Source organism: Patagioenas fasciata, chromosome 1 (assembly GCF_037038585.1).
Source record: "Patagioenas fasciata isolate bPatFas1 chromosome 1, bPatFas1.hap1, whole genome shotgun sequence".
In the NCBI taxonomy this organism is placed as follows: Eukaryota; Metazoa; Chordata; class Aves; order Columbiformes; family Columbidae; genus Patagioenas; species Patagioenas fasciata.
Window position 1 is genome coordinate 202,051,405 of NC_092520.1, and position 18,200 is coordinate 202,069,604.

Here is an 18,200-nt window from a genome sequence, read left to right on the forward strand (position 1 = left end):
GTATTTGAGAGCTCTGAAAAGGATTCCACAGCTTCCTCCATTTTGGATTTCCCAATTCTGGAACAGAGCTTAATGATTATGACTGAGTACTTGAGTAAACAGTTAAAACCTAAACCAGCATCAAATTGCATCACCATTGCAAAAAGCGTTTTAATAAGATAGAACTCTTTTTTTTTCCCCTCCCTTTTTTCCCCCCCTTCATTGGATGAACTAAGCTGAAGGAAACTTCTGTAAGGCTAATGTTTCAGAATTCATTAGAAAAATATAGCGAAGCTATCCTAGAAACATTTAAAGTGTTCCATATAACAGAATATATATTCAATAGAATATATTTTTTCCTGTTTTTTCATGTTTCCTGTTTTTTTCCGTTATTTTAACATTACAGTTTTTTCTACGTTAGTTCCTATATTGCATTACTATTGCGGGATTTGAAAGTCTGCTTAGAAAGCCCATCTGTAAAATGGGTGATGATGCTAATGATTTTGTGAGTGGCAACTTGAAGACCAAGGTATTTAAATTGTCTAAACATAGTTGGGCAGAAAACTGGGAATTAAGTACACATTTTCTACTCTGTTGTCGTAAAACGAGGCGGTCTTCCCTTTGACTGTTATATTAATAGATGGTAATAATACCGGATTAATTGTATGTATGGGTCTTTTGCATAAAATCTCAGTAATTAAGGTTGTATCTTTATTACATGAGTGGTAAATAATTTCATTAATGAGTTTCAATCCATAAAAATGTAGAGATTCTCTAGTGTCCTGCTAAAAAGGTGTCCTATTTCACCATTAATCGTCACAGAGAATCACCTGAAAAGCATAAGATTTCTTTGTCCTTCTTCTGAACCTGAACAGTACAGGTGGAAAATGTTCTGCTATTAAACATAAAACTGAAAAGACATAAGGTTATAAAGCTATTGCATGCCATTTATCAACAGATTGAGGTTATAGAACCAGAACAGTTCAGTGAGAGATACATTCAGTTAAATTAGAAACATAGATATTTTCAGGTAAATTGACTGTTTCTTTTTGGTGCCAACATCTATGGCTCATTTTCAGATTGGAACTATTCTGGCCCTTAGTATGTTAGAGCAGTCTATCAACTGCTGTAGTTCACAACAGCTGGATGAGACATCACAAGCTGCTGGGAGAAATAAGTGTAACCCTTTCATTTCTTGACATCCTGCAGTGTTTCTGGGAATGGCAAAGAAGTTATTGGCAAACCTGTAGGCTTCACCAGTTTTCACCATCTGAGTTCCTCCTGCTCTGACTTTATTGGGAGAATTCTCATTTTGGCATCTACTGGCAAATTCTGGCTTCTCTGGATATATCAAGCAGCAAAATGCAACCATTATTTGGGGAGAAAATCTGAGCCATGTTCTTTATTTATTGAACTATTATTTATTGAGGACTAGTTTACATTTCCTCAGTACAAATTCGTGTAACTGAAGAATACTTTATTATAAGTTGCACATGCACTATTCTATATTTTTAGAAAAATGCTAATTCAGGGGTATGATAATATAAGCATTTTTTGGACAGTGGAAAGCTACAAGAAAAATAACATGTGGAGGCAAGCCATCCATGTAATGTGCCAAACTTGTGAAAGGATGTCACAAATAGCTTTATCATTCTTGACAGACACAGAATAAAAACAAGATATCCCTTTGTGCCCCACAAGAGTACTTCTTCAATCCTGAACACTGATTTTCAAGTTTCTGCACTCTCAGTGCATTGACAATACTAGAATCCCAGAACAGCATTTCTTCAAAAACCCTTCTGCGCTACAGACAACGTTCTGCCTTGCAGGGTGGATTCGACAAATACAATGGGTTGGGGAGGGAGATAAAAGGAATTTTAAAGCAGTACTGGATGTGTAGCAAATCAGCCAAAACCTGGATAAAAATTCTGTATATTCTTATCATTTGGAATTCAGAAATTAGATGGAATGAAATGAATTTTGACATTCTTACAAGCATTTTGTCGTTTCACTAAATGTATATTCTAAATCTATGGGGACATGTGGTTTGTTCCATGTTTGTTTTAATGTACTTTCAGATCACAGTATATAAGCATACAGGTAAGAAAATAAACCCAGCTCAGTCATTTACATATTAGACTGAAAACTCACAGACAAGGAATTGTATTTTATGTATGATCATTGCATTGACTTCTGATCCTGCACACGCAGAAAAAATAATACATTTATAAAATGATCTTACTGAGTCATGCAGGAAAAGTCTGCTTTGCAGACTTTTATGACATCTAAGACTCATAATAACTTTCAAAACATCTTCCCTCACAAAAGGTTTGAAGGATATTAAAGTAGGATTTTACTGATCTGGGTCAAAGAATGAAGTATTAAATTCCATGTGTATCCTAACATTGATTCTCAGGTCAAGCTGTTTGTTCTTGAGGCAATCTATTATAAATTGGAATTCCAAATGAGTTGAGAAACCAATATTTTTTTAATAAAATGTGCACAAAAGTTCATATTTCTACACCTTATCTTCAAGAGTGCCTGAATTTTCATAGATAATCCATAGGGAAAAGAAATTCAAGATTAAGATTTTATTGTTTTAGTAATAAAGGAAAATAAGACAAATACATATGATATTGCAGCAGCATCTGAATGTTGACTAATTGAATCTTATCTGAATGCATGTTTTATCCTGCAACTTTCTCAACTTGATGGCTGGGATCAATTATCCAGCTTCAAGCTAAAAAAACAGTTCAAGTGGAAAAGAATAAAAAAAAAAAAAAGAAAGAAAAAAGAAAAGAACCAATCTCTGTAGGAGTATTATTAGCTGCTTCAGTATAATTGTTTTTGGCTTGCATAGAGGAAAACACTAAATTCCTGCTATTTGTGGTATCAAATGACTATGTTAAGCAAACAGTGTTTTTCCAGACAAAGAGATTAAAAGTCCTTCAGACTGCAGTTAACATTATGCAATCATTACTTAGTTCCAGAAAGATATGCTACTTCTGTCTCTCAACTTTGTTGAGTTTGATCTGCTTACCTACTATTTACTATCTCTCCTTTTAAGAATGGGAATTTCACTTAAGTTTAGGTGTCTAACCAAAGGTAGTGCCTAGAAAATTACCTTAATTTATCTATATAGCATTTAGAGAAGAAGAGAGGTCTCCAGAGTTAATTCAGACTTTTTTGCAGCTCTGATCTTTCTTGCTTTTTGCTATACAGAGATCCCGGGTTTCATAATTGTCTAACATAGACATCTCAGTTATATTCCTAATTTCAGTGGAGTAAAAAAAGGCTTTAGCATTTGCAGTCTATTTTTTAAATCACCATTAATATTATTGACACTTTCTTGATTTAGCATTTTTCCTACCTATTTCCCTCAACTGTGATTCTTCTCCTACAATTATCAGAACAACCCGTAAGCCTCACAATTATTTATCTTACTGCTCAGTTAAATGGCTCATATTTGCAAAGTGAGAAGTAATGTAATGTAACTAAGATCGATCATTTAAATGTATTTTCATCTGAATTTTGGGTATCTAGACATAAGGAATCTTGTATTCCTACTTTCTGTAACTGATTATGAGGTTCATCACCAGCCTAGGTAGGTACTCTTAAAAGTTAACAATATGTTCATGGTAAAAAAATTCCCAAGAGCAATTGGCAGCAGCCCCACTGAGCCCCGTCCCTTCATAGAAGACAATTGTAGTTGGTTACAGCTGATCATGTATTTGAACTGAGTGTTACAAAATCTCTTCAGTTTGAACAATAAGCGTAGCTGAACGTGGCGTGTTCTGCACTGTCTCAGCTTTTGAGTGACTGTTCCTTGGGAGCAGAGTTATTCTTTCTCATTATAGTGAATCTGTTCAGCAGTTACAAGGGGAAATCCTACTGTCGTAACAGCTAAAGAATAGTCAAACTGTGGGTGATTTTACAGAAGAGTGAAAACCTCAGTCTTCTTTTGAAAAGGCATCACGTTCAGATTGTAACAGACAGCGTTATTACCATGTATTACAACAAACCGTATAATGTAACATGCCCTCTCTTGGGAATGGTTTGCTCTTTGTAGTATATGGACCAAGAACAAGACTCAGTTACCAGAAATTCACCTCTCAAACTGAAATTTCTGGAAGGTGATTGGTTTCACTTTAACATATTAAACTACTTGGTGAATGTTGTAGAAATGTGTTGTCTTCTGCTGTTGTGCTGCTTAAGAGCCAACAATGAGGAGCCCTGTGGCAGGGTTAGGTAAACTTTTACTTGAATGAATTGGTCATGTCATGTTACAGCAATTAGTGCTTCTTGACCAGCAGAGGATGGAGATTTCCCAATACCTCCCTCAGGCAGCTGCTTGCATGATGTTCACAATTTAAACTAATCCCTTTCATACAGACTGGAGGTTTTGGGCTGAGGAAACTAGAGATAGGATTACATTGTTCTACATTACATATACCAATAGTGAGAACCAAACTGTAGAATCTGGACGACTGAATTTCATATTCTGTCCTGAGAACTAGCACCCATCTTTCCATGCTGACATTTTACCTTCTGGTGATCACCACCAGTTGAAAAGAGGAATTGCCTTTGCCATAGTAGCCCTACACTAGTACTAGTTGTTTTGCAATCATTTGCAGTGGGTAAACCCAACCTGTCCCTGCTGATGGGTGAGGTCTGCAGTACTGTCTGCTCATCCTCACGCATGTGTTACCCACACCAACTGTATTCCCAAAGTCAGGGTGTCCTTTTGTCCAGCAGACACGTCTCAGCTGGAGGAGCTGGGAGAGCCTGGAGTGCACCAACAGGCTCTACATGCTCTGACCAGTGTGTGGTCACAAGATGGTTATCTTTCTGTATAACTCTTTTTCTGCAGCCTTCCCTCCTGCCCCCCAACATTTTCTCTTTTTCCTTCTTCAGCTCTGACAATGCAGCTGTTTTCAGAAGAGCCCGATCCAGGGTTACACAGCTGCACCACGTCAGACCTGACCTTGAATGCAGGCAGCTGACAGAGAGTAGTTGATGGGATTTATGTTGCCATGCATTAACTGTAAGATATTTCCTGCAGCTATTTTGATGGTAGGGGTTGCACTCTGTCATTTTGCAGGCTGTTACAGACACCACTGGAGGAAAAACATTCATGCTACACTTGTTCTGAGCTCAAAACACATCAGACTATTTGCATGCACAGTGCCAGTGTGTGTCATGAGCCACACCATATTCTGTCTGTCTGGACGTGAGACCTGCACAAACACTTTAAGCCTAAGAACACATTTCACAGACATGTAGTCAGTTCCCCTCTAGTGCTGACACCCCCCTGCACAAGGTAAAAGGTGCAGAGTGCCACAATCCCTTATAAAGGAAGACATTTAATGTCAAAATATTTTAAAAAAACTTATAAAAGGCCACTTCGGCCTGAAAATAAAGAGCAAGCCAACCTGGTCGTAAGTTAAAAGATGGGACATTATGCCAGAAAAGAAGTCTGCTTTGATTATGAAGTCAGATACTCAGTTCATGAAAAAAAACATCTCACACACAAAAAGAACCCAAACGTTAGGTTTGCAAAAAGAAGAGAAGCCAGAAACCCAATGTGTTAGCCCCTCTCTCAGTGCTAGGGGAAAGGAAAGCAGCCTTGGCCCTTACGTGCACTGATGAGTATTTGTGGGGAAGAGTCAACTGTGCTACAAAGGCTGGAGGCTGCAAGGGCAAGAACTGGAAGCATCTTCTGGGGCACTGCTACCATCCTGACGTGTGATGGGTGATGAGCTGCTGCTTAGCTTCTGCCTGGCTTTTCTGTGGCTGTCTCCTGTCTGCTAACCGTGTCCACTGTCAGACAACACATGCACCCTAAGCAAAGCTCGTGCTTTGCGCTGCTGCTCCCCTTAAGCAATGGAACTAAGGACATGGGGCTTCTGCAGCAGCTGGAGAGGTGGGGTGCAGCAAGAATCCCTCCCCATAGACTTTATCTTTGTGGTTTCCTCCTTTGGATTCTTGTCTCCTCAGGCCTTATTTGGCACCCAGGAGAATATACCAGACTGGGTTTTTTTGGTGGATGTTTTGCAAATGAATTCTTGGTGCAGGGCACAGCTGTAGTCTGAGCTGTAAAAGATTATTATGCTATACAACTTCAAAACCCTGGGAAATAGTGAGATCTTTGTATGTGAATATCAGGAGAGACTATTTCTTGTGGAGGAATGGTTCACATGCATGTTGTCTGTAGAACATGAGGCTAAAAGGAAACTGTCCCATACTTTACATGGCATTTATATGTTAAAGGAACCACTTTGTGTGCCAAAGAGTGAACTGACATCTATTGGATTTGGGCAGCTGAAGAAATGACTCCCTGCAGTCATTCCCTGAAGTCACTGCCTGGAGTGATAAAGGGAATAAACTGAATTGACAGATCCATCCATCCATCCATTCACATTTTCACTGACTGTTGCTTTCTTGAAGTGTGCAGAGTTGGTGATGTGGTCCTACAGGAAGGATCCTGTAAATGAGCTCCATGTTACTGTGATTGCATAGGACCTTTCCTTGTATCCCATCTGAATTTAACACACATTTTACTATGGATCTGGAAAAAACAGTGAAGATATTTTACCACATTCAAACCTTGCTTCAAACTAGATGTGAGCATCTGCCATGTAGGAATAATTCCTAAGGCTGGGAAAACAAAGGTACAAGGATATGACAATGACAATCATTGCTATTCTCATTAATGGTGTTGACCATAGAAATTGTTGAACCTTTCTGTTGCTTGCTTAGTAAACGCATTTTTGGAACAGATTGTGTCTTTTGATTGTGTTGTTAAATTTTCAGAATAACGTGTACCCCACGTATCTGTTTTAATGGGACTAATGCATTTCTTACTTTAGTGAGCATCTAGGTATCTATGATTTTAAAGTATTGAAAAGATCTCAGGCCTTTCCTGTGTTGTTTTTGCTAGGCTTGCTAAGACATAAACATTTTATTTCTTACTTAGATTTCAGTTGATGGCTTCAGAAATATTGCCAATGGCTGCAGTAGAATTCAAGATTTGCTGATCAACAAAATGCCAGCTCTTACAGATGGATGTATTCAAGTAAGAAATTGAAATCTCTACTTTGAGAAACTTCCTGATGTTGGAACTGGGTTGTCCTCTCAACTGACTTTATTTAAAGTTTTGCAGATACAATTTGGGAGGAAAATTTATCTCCTAAAACATTTATAAAAACTATCAGTTGTCTTCTTTTGCTACCAGAGTATGGCTGAATTGTGGTCTTCCAGTTTATAAATGAGAGTTTTTCAGTTTTTTCAGTGTTAAAGCAAATATAATATATATATATATATATATATATATATATATATATATATAAAAACCATCTGTTACTGATTTTGCCCATCAAAAATGAATTTTCAGGCTTCTGCAAAAGTGATTGTTTAATTAGATCACTGTCCCAGGTATCTGCCATATTTCATGTCTCCCAATTACTTCTTTTCTTTGTGTTCCCAAATATAATAAATATAAGGAGAATTTCAGTTGTTCATATACCACTCACTGTCTAAAAGTTACTGTTAAAATGGATTAAAACTATTTGTTTGAAATTGTAACATTTGTATTATATATAGAATATTTGCTGATCTTTTGTTATGTGACAGCATAGGTGTACGAATATTTTATTTCACCTTTTCTCCCTTTGAAGGCTCTGGTTGAAAAATGCCGACAGATAACGTCTGTTGTCTTTCTTGACTCTCCACATCTTTCTGATACAACTTTTAAAGCACTTGCTAAATGTAAACTTGTCAAGGTCAGCATTGAAGGTTAGTATAATAATTCACAAAATCATTAGGATGATGCACTTTTTTTAACTCATCCAGATAATTTGAAATAAATAAGAATCTTTCAACTGATTCCAGTGGATATTTGGATCAGGTGCTTAATGTATGTCAGATGCATAACTTACATATTTTTATTTTTCAACAGGGAATAATCAAATTACTGATTTAAGTTTCGAGTTGATGAGTAAATGCTGCCCATACATCAGGCACATTCATGTGGCTGATTGCCACAACATTACAGATGCTGGTCTCTCGATGATTTCACCATTGAAGCATATTCTTGTACTCAATGTCGCAGACTGTACAAGGTACTATATCACATCCAGATTTCTGTAAACCATTGTAAGGGAATTTTACCAAGGTTAATTACACTTGTAATAAGTCCTGTTAGGACATCTTTCAGTTTTAAAAATAAATTATTAGAATCATAATACATGTATCTTAATCTTTTTAAAAATAGGTTTTTGTTCCTGTATCATGTTTTCAAAAATCCATTAATTATTACTCCAGTTCAAGCAAAAATATCAACTGTAGATGTAATGCTACTCAACAGCCATGGCATATTTTAGTGCTGGAATGTGGCTATGAAGATGAAAATGATAGCCAAAGACAATGCCAGTGCAACAACTCTATTAAAATTTGGATATTGTTTAATTTTGGGAATATTAAATGAATACTTTATAACTATCTAGTATTATGATATAAACGAAACTGTGATTCGTTTTACAATTACCAAAAAGCATTGTAATTCATTTTGTAGAGGAAGGGTATATTTTATATGAAGACTGTTTTCCAATTCAGGTGTGTCATATATCAGTAGAAACAAAGGCAAATGAAAGGGTTTTCAGAGCCGTGTGCTGGTTCCCTGTTCTGTGACACAGTGATGGAGCCAAGGGTGGGAAGGAACAGGGAAGGCAAAATCTCCAAACGTTTCAAAAGCAACAGACCTATAAAATAATCCAAAGACAGAATTGCTACTTATCTTAACATTTCTAATGTCATGTGAAGTTTTAGGGATTCTGGTTAATGTGTAAATAAAGTACTTTTTGTGCCTGTTGAAGCTGTATAAAAATCTGATCACATTGCGTGTAGATGCGCTGGGAAGTGCGGGAGGAACGCGGTGACATCAGGCTGGTGGTTCAGCTGGGCAGGTGGGACAGCTGCCTGAATTTTCTGATTTAGCGTTTCGAAGGCTGGATTTTCCAGTCTGTCCGCCAAATCTTGGCTGTGAGTGTGTTTGCACATGTGTCTGCTGCGAAAGAATTGCTGAATTACCTTAACAAAACTTTCTAAGCAGTTGTAAAGCTATTCTAAAACTCTGTACTTATTTTATCGCTTTTGCAGACACTTGTAAAAGTTTCAGCATTAACAGAGTTATAGATTGTAACACATCTGAACTTGGTAAAGAGTTTGTCTCAAGAGAGATGAAACTACAGGTGGGGAATTGTTACTCTTTGTGTTTCTCTTATTTGGACAAGGTGTTGCTATGAAAGTTCATATTGCGAGTTACGAAGGAATTTCTCATAGAAATCAAGGGAAGCATCATGCTGGTGGTACAATTTTAAGAACAGAATTTGAAATGCTTGGCCATCTTAGTACTCTTAATCAGTTTCCTTTTTTTTCCATGGATACTTTATCTTACTCTAAGAGTTTAAGTTTTTCTAGCTTAGTCATATGCAAATTTTTTTTGAGAAATGAAAGGAGCAGAAAGAACAAATCTAACAATTCAGAATTCATGAATTACAGAAGTATTTAACTACATGTGAAAAATGAAGAAAGAAAATAAACTGATCACGATTGTTAGAATTAAGAAATAATAGAGATGTGAGTAAAAAGGTGTCTAAAAATTGACACAGGCAATGTGATGGCTCATAACTTTGGCACATTTTCCCAGTTTAAGTATGTTATCTTCACATATGATAAAGCAGCATGTGACCTTTGTTCTTAGACAGGTAATCAGCTGATTAGTGAAACTGAGCATGTGTACTTATAGCATAATTATTTCAAAAGTTATGTCGTCCCTATTTCAGCCCTGAAACCCAATGTGGTTACAGAATAAATATGTATATTCATATATATATATATAAAAATAATTTTTAAAAAAATCAGTTGACTGTATTGCCAGGCTCCGCATTCCTTACAGACTTTATGCAAGTTAATTATTCTGAAAGTATAGTTCTTAAATTTGTCTGTCTTGAATGAAAAACAACTGCACTGTGAAATAACAGCAATATATATACCACAGTGGCTGAATTATTGCAGCGTGATTACTTTAACACTTGATGAACGATAGCTTCATCTGTAGCATGTGGTCACACAATGGGGCTCTGTCCAGGTTATCATTTTATTAGCAGTACTATTCCTACCCATATGTTTCTAGGACTTTGGGACTTGCAGTGATTCTTCATGCTGCAACAAATTGTACAATCCAAAACATGATTCAGTCCAACAAAATTCTGAGATTAAATTTTTATTCATCAGGGAACATGGAACATATACTGGGAATTCATTGAAAAGCTAAGGTACAAGTAATGTTAAACATACCAGAGGTATGAACTGTATCGAAGCACTTACCCAAGTTGTAGTCAACTCTCTGACACTCTCAACTTGGCAGAAAGATTTTTTATCTATCAGCTTAATTTTTATAACCTTTGTGTATATTAAAGGTGATTCGTGTGTGAGCCACACAGTTGATTATGTGAAACACTCGGAGGAAGAACTCAGGTTAACTTCATACATGTGTATAGAACAGCTACTACATGTATATACTGCCTATGACTTTTGCTTCTGTGCTACATCATTTTTCATTTAAATTATTTCAGTTCCTTAGATCAGTAAAGATACTAAAACAAGTATTACTCTGAAATGATTAAGCAGGTTCTGATAAGGTCAAGATGTGTTTTCCAAGCTCTGTCTTTTGGGGTGCTATCATAGCTGAGTGTTGGAACTAATAGAAATTCTCATAATCTCCATCACACTTTCCAGAAAGTTCTGGTTTTCAGTGGTTCCAGAGAACAGCATCTTTCTAACTGAGCCATTAATTATTCTGACTCATTTTTATTGGGTTTAAAAGGCTATTGAAAAAAATACCTTTATTAATTTTTGCTTATCTACAGTGTAGGCTGCTGAATGCAAATTTTATATTGACATGTATGGAGGAGGAAAAATACATATTATAAATATTGCCTGCATTTTTCTTTTAGAATCAGTGATGGAGGTGTAAGACCATTTGTACAAGGTTCTTCAGGAGCTAAGCTAAGAGAGCTGAATTTGACTAATTGTATTGGTGTCACTGATGCTTCCGTCACAGAAATAGCACAAAGGTACAGTAATACAGTACAAAATTTTTCTAGTGTGGTTAGACTTGCAGTATGTTTCTAACATTAAAGTTTTTAATATGTTAATAAATGGGTAAAATTATGCAGCCAATTATATGCAGAAAATTGTACTAGATAAATGACTAGTCCTTTTGGCATTGTGAATCTCTGTAAAAATGGTCCATTATATAAAGGGGAATTCATCAATATAAATATGGAAACCTGAGAATTCTTAATTTTGGGGGTGGGAAAAATGCTTAAATGACGGTTGTCAGTGACAAAAGTGCATTAAAAGTTTGGTATGTATAAGTCACATTTTTATAAACTCAATAAGTACTCACAAACAAAAAGCATGCTATTGCTAAACCTCTTCAATTCCAGTTCCTCAGAAGGCGTATTGGTACTGGCAATCGAAAGACAATTTTTAAATCTCCAGAGGAGATTGGAGTCAGTCTTTCCACTCCTTACGAGTTCTCCCAGCAGGGCCCTGTTTATGCTTTTCTAACAGTAGTTTCAATTAATAGTAGCATGCTTGCTGGGAATGCTTTATCTGATTTAATGGTGGAGTGTTACCCCTAAGGCTCTGAGCATCGATGCATTGCTGGAGGAGTCAGATTTCTTAAATTTTCTGGTTTGATTATGGGAAGATACAGTTTATGGTGCTTTATTATGCAGAAAAAATCTGTTTTCCTTGTAGGATTAGTGAGAGCTGATTTGCAGAATCTCCGATGTCTTAATTTACTGTACAGCATTATTTGCAAAGCTGTGGCTGGGTGTGGGTACAGCCATGGGGCCCTGAATTCTGTCCTTGCATCGAGCTCCGAAGTTCTGTGCAAGATAAGAGAGATTTGGAGATGGGGAGTAGTCAAGCATCAAACTAATTAAAGAAATACTTTCACGTAATAGAGCTCATGGATTTCCATATTTTGATTTGATTGCTGCTCATTGTTTGAAATATTTGTGATGCCTACGCATGAGTGGAATCTATGGAAGTGCCTATGTAGGTATCAGAAGTCTGGAGTGCTTATTTTCATAGATCCCCTGAAAAGAACTTATCAAGGGTTATTACAAAAATATACTGCATTTCTATAACAGAAGTGGAAAGCCGACATTTCTGGTTTTTTGTTTAATTTAGATGTCATAAATTGACCTACCTAAATCTGCGTTACTGTGAAAATGTCACCGATGTTGGAATTGAAACCTTGGGAAATATATCGTCATTGATATCCCTTGATATCTCTGGAACCAGCATCTCAGATATGGTATATATATGATTAAAGAATGAAGAATGTGTTTATTATTTATTTAGGCTTTCTGAAAAAAATGTAGTAAGAACCATTCATTTAAAAGATTGCATGGGTATGAAGCAGTGGAGCTGCAGTGTCAATAAAATGAATTTTAGAATGCGTATAGTATAGTATTAGCCCATGTATAGACAGTAAGAAATGAAAGGTAATTCTTAAGTTGGGCAATTCTTTTATTTGAAAGAGAGAAACAAAAATTGTCAGAAACAGGAAGTTTGGCTGCTGGGAAGCTGCTCTGGAAAGAAAGTTTATTAAGCAGGTTTTTTTTTGCTCTAGGATGATTAGGCCTGAGAAAGACTGAACAACTGGTATTTTTATAAAAAAATTTAAATTTCTTAAAATTGTGTTTCTCATGAACTAGATTTTATCGTGAAAAACCCTGAACATTATCTGTAGTGGAAGCACGGCTCTACACTGCGGTCTGGAAAATAGTTGCCAGTGAAAGAATTACTAACAAGGTGTCTTTAATGTGTCAAGTTGCTAAGACTCTGGGAAGCAAAACAGGGGTGTGGGAGCCAGGTTAAGCATCACAGGCAACCACATGAGTGTTCCTGGCAGGTCCTGCCTTGCGCACAGGGTCCAGAGCCAGTTCTGATGCTGCTTCTACTTTTGGGGCAAACTCTTGTCACTGAACACAAAAATCTGAGAGAAACCTGGTGAAGAAAACTTGCCACAGAGCCTATTCACTCAGTCAGTGTTCAAATGGAATTCTGACCAAGAACTTTATTTGGCTATAGTGTAGAGTTTGTGCAAAAGTAATTAAAAGGTAAAAAAGTAATTATAATGCCTGTATCTTTAATGGAGGCCTGAAAAATTTTAAACAAAATTAAGCTAAATAAAGAGGTTTGCGAAATCCAAAAATACTTCATTCAATGTGATCATTTAAAATATCATAAAAATAATATCTGAGTGAAATTTATGTTGCCTTGAGTTACAGTCCCACATGTTTCAACATAAATGTTTTCTTTCTCTCTGCCTGCCACAGCCAGTCTTTTCAAACGCTGTGTTGCTTCTTACTCCAGTTTTCACACAGCCCAACCCATGACCCCGGCAATAAGCCAAGCTCTTGTGCTTACTCTGCGTTTCTAAGACTTTCAGTTTTCTCTCTCCCACAAGGCAGATCAATTAACCCGGAAACTGACCATTTATCCTTTTTGTAATTTCTGATCTGATTGCTAGTACTAGCTACAAAACTGTTATGGTTCTTGCTGTTTGCTATGTTGAAATATGTAACATTCAAACATGTATAACAAATACACTTTCTTATCTTCAAACACCATTTGATAAAAGAAAATCTAGCTGTCTGCTTTGTAACAAGCTACTATTTGTATTCTTTGACTTTATATCATGCGTTTTGTTAGCATGTAGAGGAAGTTGTATGAAGATCTATTTCAATTTAGGTTCTGTAAGTATTGCTTTAAAAACGTAGCAGAGAGCGCAATGTTTTATGTGCAGCAATCATCAGCATTACGCTGTGCTGGTAAAGAAAAATTGCAAACCTCATATGCTTTCCCGCAGTCTGTGCAGCAGATCTCTGCTGCTTTTGCTCTCTTGCTCTTCAGTATGAAAGAGGTAGAATGTGCTACATGGATTTGCACTATACAAGAGAATTCTCCTTTCTGTTTTTTCAAATGACAGCAGAATCATTCTGCAGAGCAGAATTTACTGCGGGAAGGATGACATACACTTACGGGAAGGATGGGGAAAAAGACACATTTGAGTCAGGTTTTCTTACAGATTTGTCTCAGGCACACGTTTTTAAGTCTCAACAACTTTTTTTAATAGTGGGAAGGACGTTTGTTCTGATTTAGTCTGGAGTACTAGAAATTGGTTTCTTAGAGTTATAAACAACTTAAAAGAGAATTAGAAATGAAAAGATTTGCAACTTAGTGACAGCATTTATTATTTTTTTTTTTAAAAAAACACACCACAATGCCAGACCAAAGATGTTGAGTTCTTCGAAAAAAATAGCTTTAAATTCTTTGAGAAAACTCCCTTTTTTTTTCCTAGCTACCTCCCCACCCCTCATTGTTTTGTCTCATGTTTTGCTCTTCTAAACTCCCTGGAATAGGAACCGTAGTGTTCTAAATTGTAAGTATGGCGAACACGTTCATGAATGCATAGATAATATCACAAGTAATTTTAGATATCATTTTAAAGGTATTTACAATATGTGCAAGGTCTTTAAGTTTCTATTACGGAGCTGGAAACATTCGCATTTAGGACCAAAACCTATTTGTCTTTTTGATAATAGCAGACTCAGTGGAAACGCTTCTGTGAGTTAGGGAAGCAGTTTCATTTATACAATTTATTCTCATACCCTCCATATTTTTGTTAAAACGTCTTGAAGTTTTTCTGATGTCTATATGATACAGCGTTGGAAGCTTTGAAAGCGAGCAGCTGCCTCGCTTTCCTCATTCCGACACAAGCTGCTTGTGCATCTGGCCTGGCCCACCCATTACTTGGGACATTAAAAACAGATTAAGTATAGAAGTGTCAGGACATTTGAAGGAAGTGTCTGAAGTCAAGCAGGATTTAGACAGAAAAGGCATTAAGAAGAATAATTAAAGGAATTGTTAAAGAAACTTATTTGACTCCTGAGTTATATAGAAGATCCAACAACAAAACCAGTAGATACCCTGACATAGACTCAGAGACCTTCATATCAGTGGTGAATTATATGCACTGTAATAATGAGAGAGAAAAAAATAACCTAAAACCTAAACAATATGCAAAATACTTTGAAAATGACAAGAACCCTGATTCACTTCTGATATCAAAGATAAAAAGGAAATGTGAAGAATACAGAGAAATATTCTTTACTTCTGCATTTTCTTCTGTAATGACTTCTGTCATGCATTAAATTCTCTCCCGTAATAATCTAGGGCCTCATTCTCTCTCTTGGCTGAAATGTTTCCTCAAGAATTATCTGTGGAATCAAGTCAGCTAATCAGGCACAGATTTTTCATGTGGTGTGTGTAGTTACACTTCAAAGTTGAGGGTAATTTGTAATCATTGGGAACTCTGGAGCAGTGGTTATATGGATGTATAAGCAGCTCAGCTTCTTGTCTTATGTGTTTGTACTTAATGTTCTTCAGATCCTGGCTGGTCTCAAAGGCCAAGCTGCAACATAAATATTTACTAATATTTTAATAAAAAATTTCTAAACAGGAAAAAAAAAAAACACATCATCCCAGAAGTGGCATTTTGGCTTTCCACAGTTTTCTAGAGTAATTTCTGTGCATTTTTAGTGGGATTCTGAATCTACGGTGAGTTGAATCCACAGCCCAGCTCCAGATTTTGGTCTGTTAGAAAATCAGGCCAGTGAGACTGAGGAAGAGCCTTGTAAAGGTTAAGAAAAAAATATTATCAGGTCTAACAGACATAACCAGACTGCAAATGAACTAGGAGCATTTTATTTGCAAAGGAAAGGATGTGACGAATCATGCGCATTCCCAAGACAGGGAAAAGGAAATGTTAAAATGTATCAAATTGGGCTCCAAATTAATGTGTTAGCATTCCAGTTTGCTTGGGAGAATAAAGTTAGAATTTGACCTGGAGACTTAAAAACTTAATTCTGCTTAAAAATAGGAAATACTAACACAGAGAGTCCTTATAACTGATGCCAGATGTGCGAACACCTTGAGTCCCAATGCAGATCAGTAGGAATTAAAGGCACTTAGCAATGCTGAAAATTTGGCTCAATATCTTTACAGAATATTTTGTTACAATGGAAGCTCTGTTGTCTGGACTTAGTGTAAAGAAACATTGGCAACTGTATTTCATAAATTATGTTCTGGTCTAACTGCAAATGATGTTAGGTACAGAAATTAAATTTTATGGTGTGCATTATACACGAAGTTGTACAAGGCGATTTCTGCACTGCGGTAGAAAAATGTCTCTACAGTTCCTGGAAACAGATCCAACTCACCTTTATATTTGCTCTGGTACTGGAAATAGTAGAGCAACCTTTGCTTAAGGACTTAGCAATTTTTGAGAAGGTTTTTGCTATCTGAAACTGAACTGTGTTCTGCCACATATGCATTGTTATTAGCAAAATGTACTGCATGGTACGAGTGACACTCTTCTCTTCTAGTAAGTTCATTAAACAGATGCCTGACTGTGGGTAATCAGTACATAAATCTGGGAGTTGAAAGGATAAGGTGAGCCATTTCATATCAAAGGGCTCAGAAATGGAAGGTGGGAGATGCCTCCTAAGAGCTCTCTTCCAACATCAGAGTCATTTTGAGGCCAGGCTGTTTGCTTTGGGGTATGAGCAGGAATTTACATCTGTGTGTCTCTGGAACATAAAGATACATTACAGATGCTGACCTGTAGGGTTACAGAGAGGTATGTGAGCAGAAATCTCAGAAGACATTTAAAACAGCGTAGCACATGGTTATTATTAGCGGGAGACGGTACATTCATTGCAGTCTGCAGTTGAAAGGCAGAGACTTGCAGCTCGTGAATGTCAATGACAAAGAGCAGTGCTTTGGGATGCCATCACCTCCGGGGGCTTTTGTCTTTAGCAAGTGAATACTCTCACCAACCAGTACAGTCGATAGTGATCTTCTCATCTGCAAAAAATATGGTGAAATAATAATAAATGATGTTCTGGAAATGTTTGTAAGCCTCACGTAATAAAGTAAAAGCAACGGAACAATAATGTAAATATTGCTTTGAAAAAAACAGCTATTAGAGAGGAATAAATAGTTTCTTTTAAAGTTCTTTTCTAAATGGAAATGGTTATATATTAATACATGCTATGCAAGAGATGCAGGACAAAGTCTTCCCTTTCTCCGTGGCAACAGATGATTGATCCAAGATAGATGGGGTGATTTCTTCACGTTAAAAGGGAAATATGTGTTTGGAGACACGTAGAGTGGGTGATCCTGGCCTGTATGCTGCACAGTATCTGTTTTGCTAGCATCCATATCCAGGAGTTCCAATTATAATATGATAGCTCTGACCATATCTTTCAAAAATGTCAGGAGACTTAGTGTAAAAGATAAAAGTCTCTGGAAATAGGCCAGTATCCTGGATGGGAATCCCTGATGTTATTTATCTGGGAACACTATTGAATAAATCTGGAAGTCTAATAAAACTAGTGATAATTAGCTCCTTTGTATGCATGTTAGATACAAAGGTAACGTTAAGAATTTCATATAGATCCGACTTCCTGTGTAGAGCTTGTTTGAAGAGGTTTGTTTTGTTTTTGGAAACGTAAAAGTTTTGTAGTTTTCCTATGTAATAGACAGTTCCTAATGACATTGCCTGTCTTCCGTGTCTTCACTGTTCCTTTCTCAAATCTGGAATTATTAATGTAACACCTCAAAGGAGACCTTGATTTTCCTTGAAAAAGAAAAAAGGGAGTTGTTCTGTGATTCAGTGTCACTCTAGTTATATAAAATTATTATAAATTAACTTTGAAGTCATAGCAGCATGAGTTGTTACACAGCAAAAAAACCTATAATATTATTTAGTATTTCATTGCCATGTGTATTAAAGTGATACCACATTTAAATAAGGAAAAATGCAAGAAGAAATTATGTCTATAAGGTCACACCTATCACTATCAGTCTCTGCTGTACGGAATTCAAGTTCTGACATAAAACCATTTGGGGTTTAAGTGGTGTTCTGGTCAACAAAAATCTGAAATCTATATACTAATAGTTTCATGAAGTTATTGAAAATAGTGGTCACCGCATAACTCTGTCTGCTGAGCAAAATGCACATTTCTTTGTTTTCCTAAGTAGCTGGAATTGGAAATCTCTTTCATTGTTCCTTT

The 18,200-nt window shown here is 36.5% G+C and overlaps 2 protein-coding genes across 2 annotated transcripts in view; one reads left to right on the forward strand and one right to left on the reverse strand.

Moving 5' to 3' along the window:
• The window catches only part of FBXL13 (F-box and leucine rich repeat protein 13), an 86,011-nt gene that overhangs the window by 48,178 nt on the left and 19,633 nt on the right, over positions 1 to 18,200 (forward strand). The window contains exons 13-17 of the mRNA XM_065862587.2: positions 6,956 to 7,054; positions 7,656 to 7,773; positions 7,937 to 8,099; positions 10,995 to 11,114; positions 12,244 to 12,370. Of these exons, the coding sequence (XP_065718659.2) occupies positions 6,956 to 7,054; positions 7,656 to 7,773; positions 7,937 to 8,099; positions 10,995 to 11,114; positions 12,244 to 12,370 (627 nt within the window). The remainder of the gene's footprint in view (positions 1 to 6,955; positions 7,055 to 7,655; positions 7,774 to 7,936; positions 8,100 to 10,994; positions 11,115 to 12,243; positions 12,371 to 18,200) is intronic.
• FAM185A (family with sequence similarity 185 member A) overlaps positions 16,971 to 18,200 on the reverse strand; it is a 58,862-nt gene continuing 57,632 nt past the window's right edge. Inside the window, exon 9 of the mRNA XM_071803454.1 lies at positions 16,971 to 16,989. The gene's annotated coding sequence lies outside the window, so the exon portion shown is untranslated. The remainder of the gene's footprint in view (positions 16,990 to 18,200) is intronic.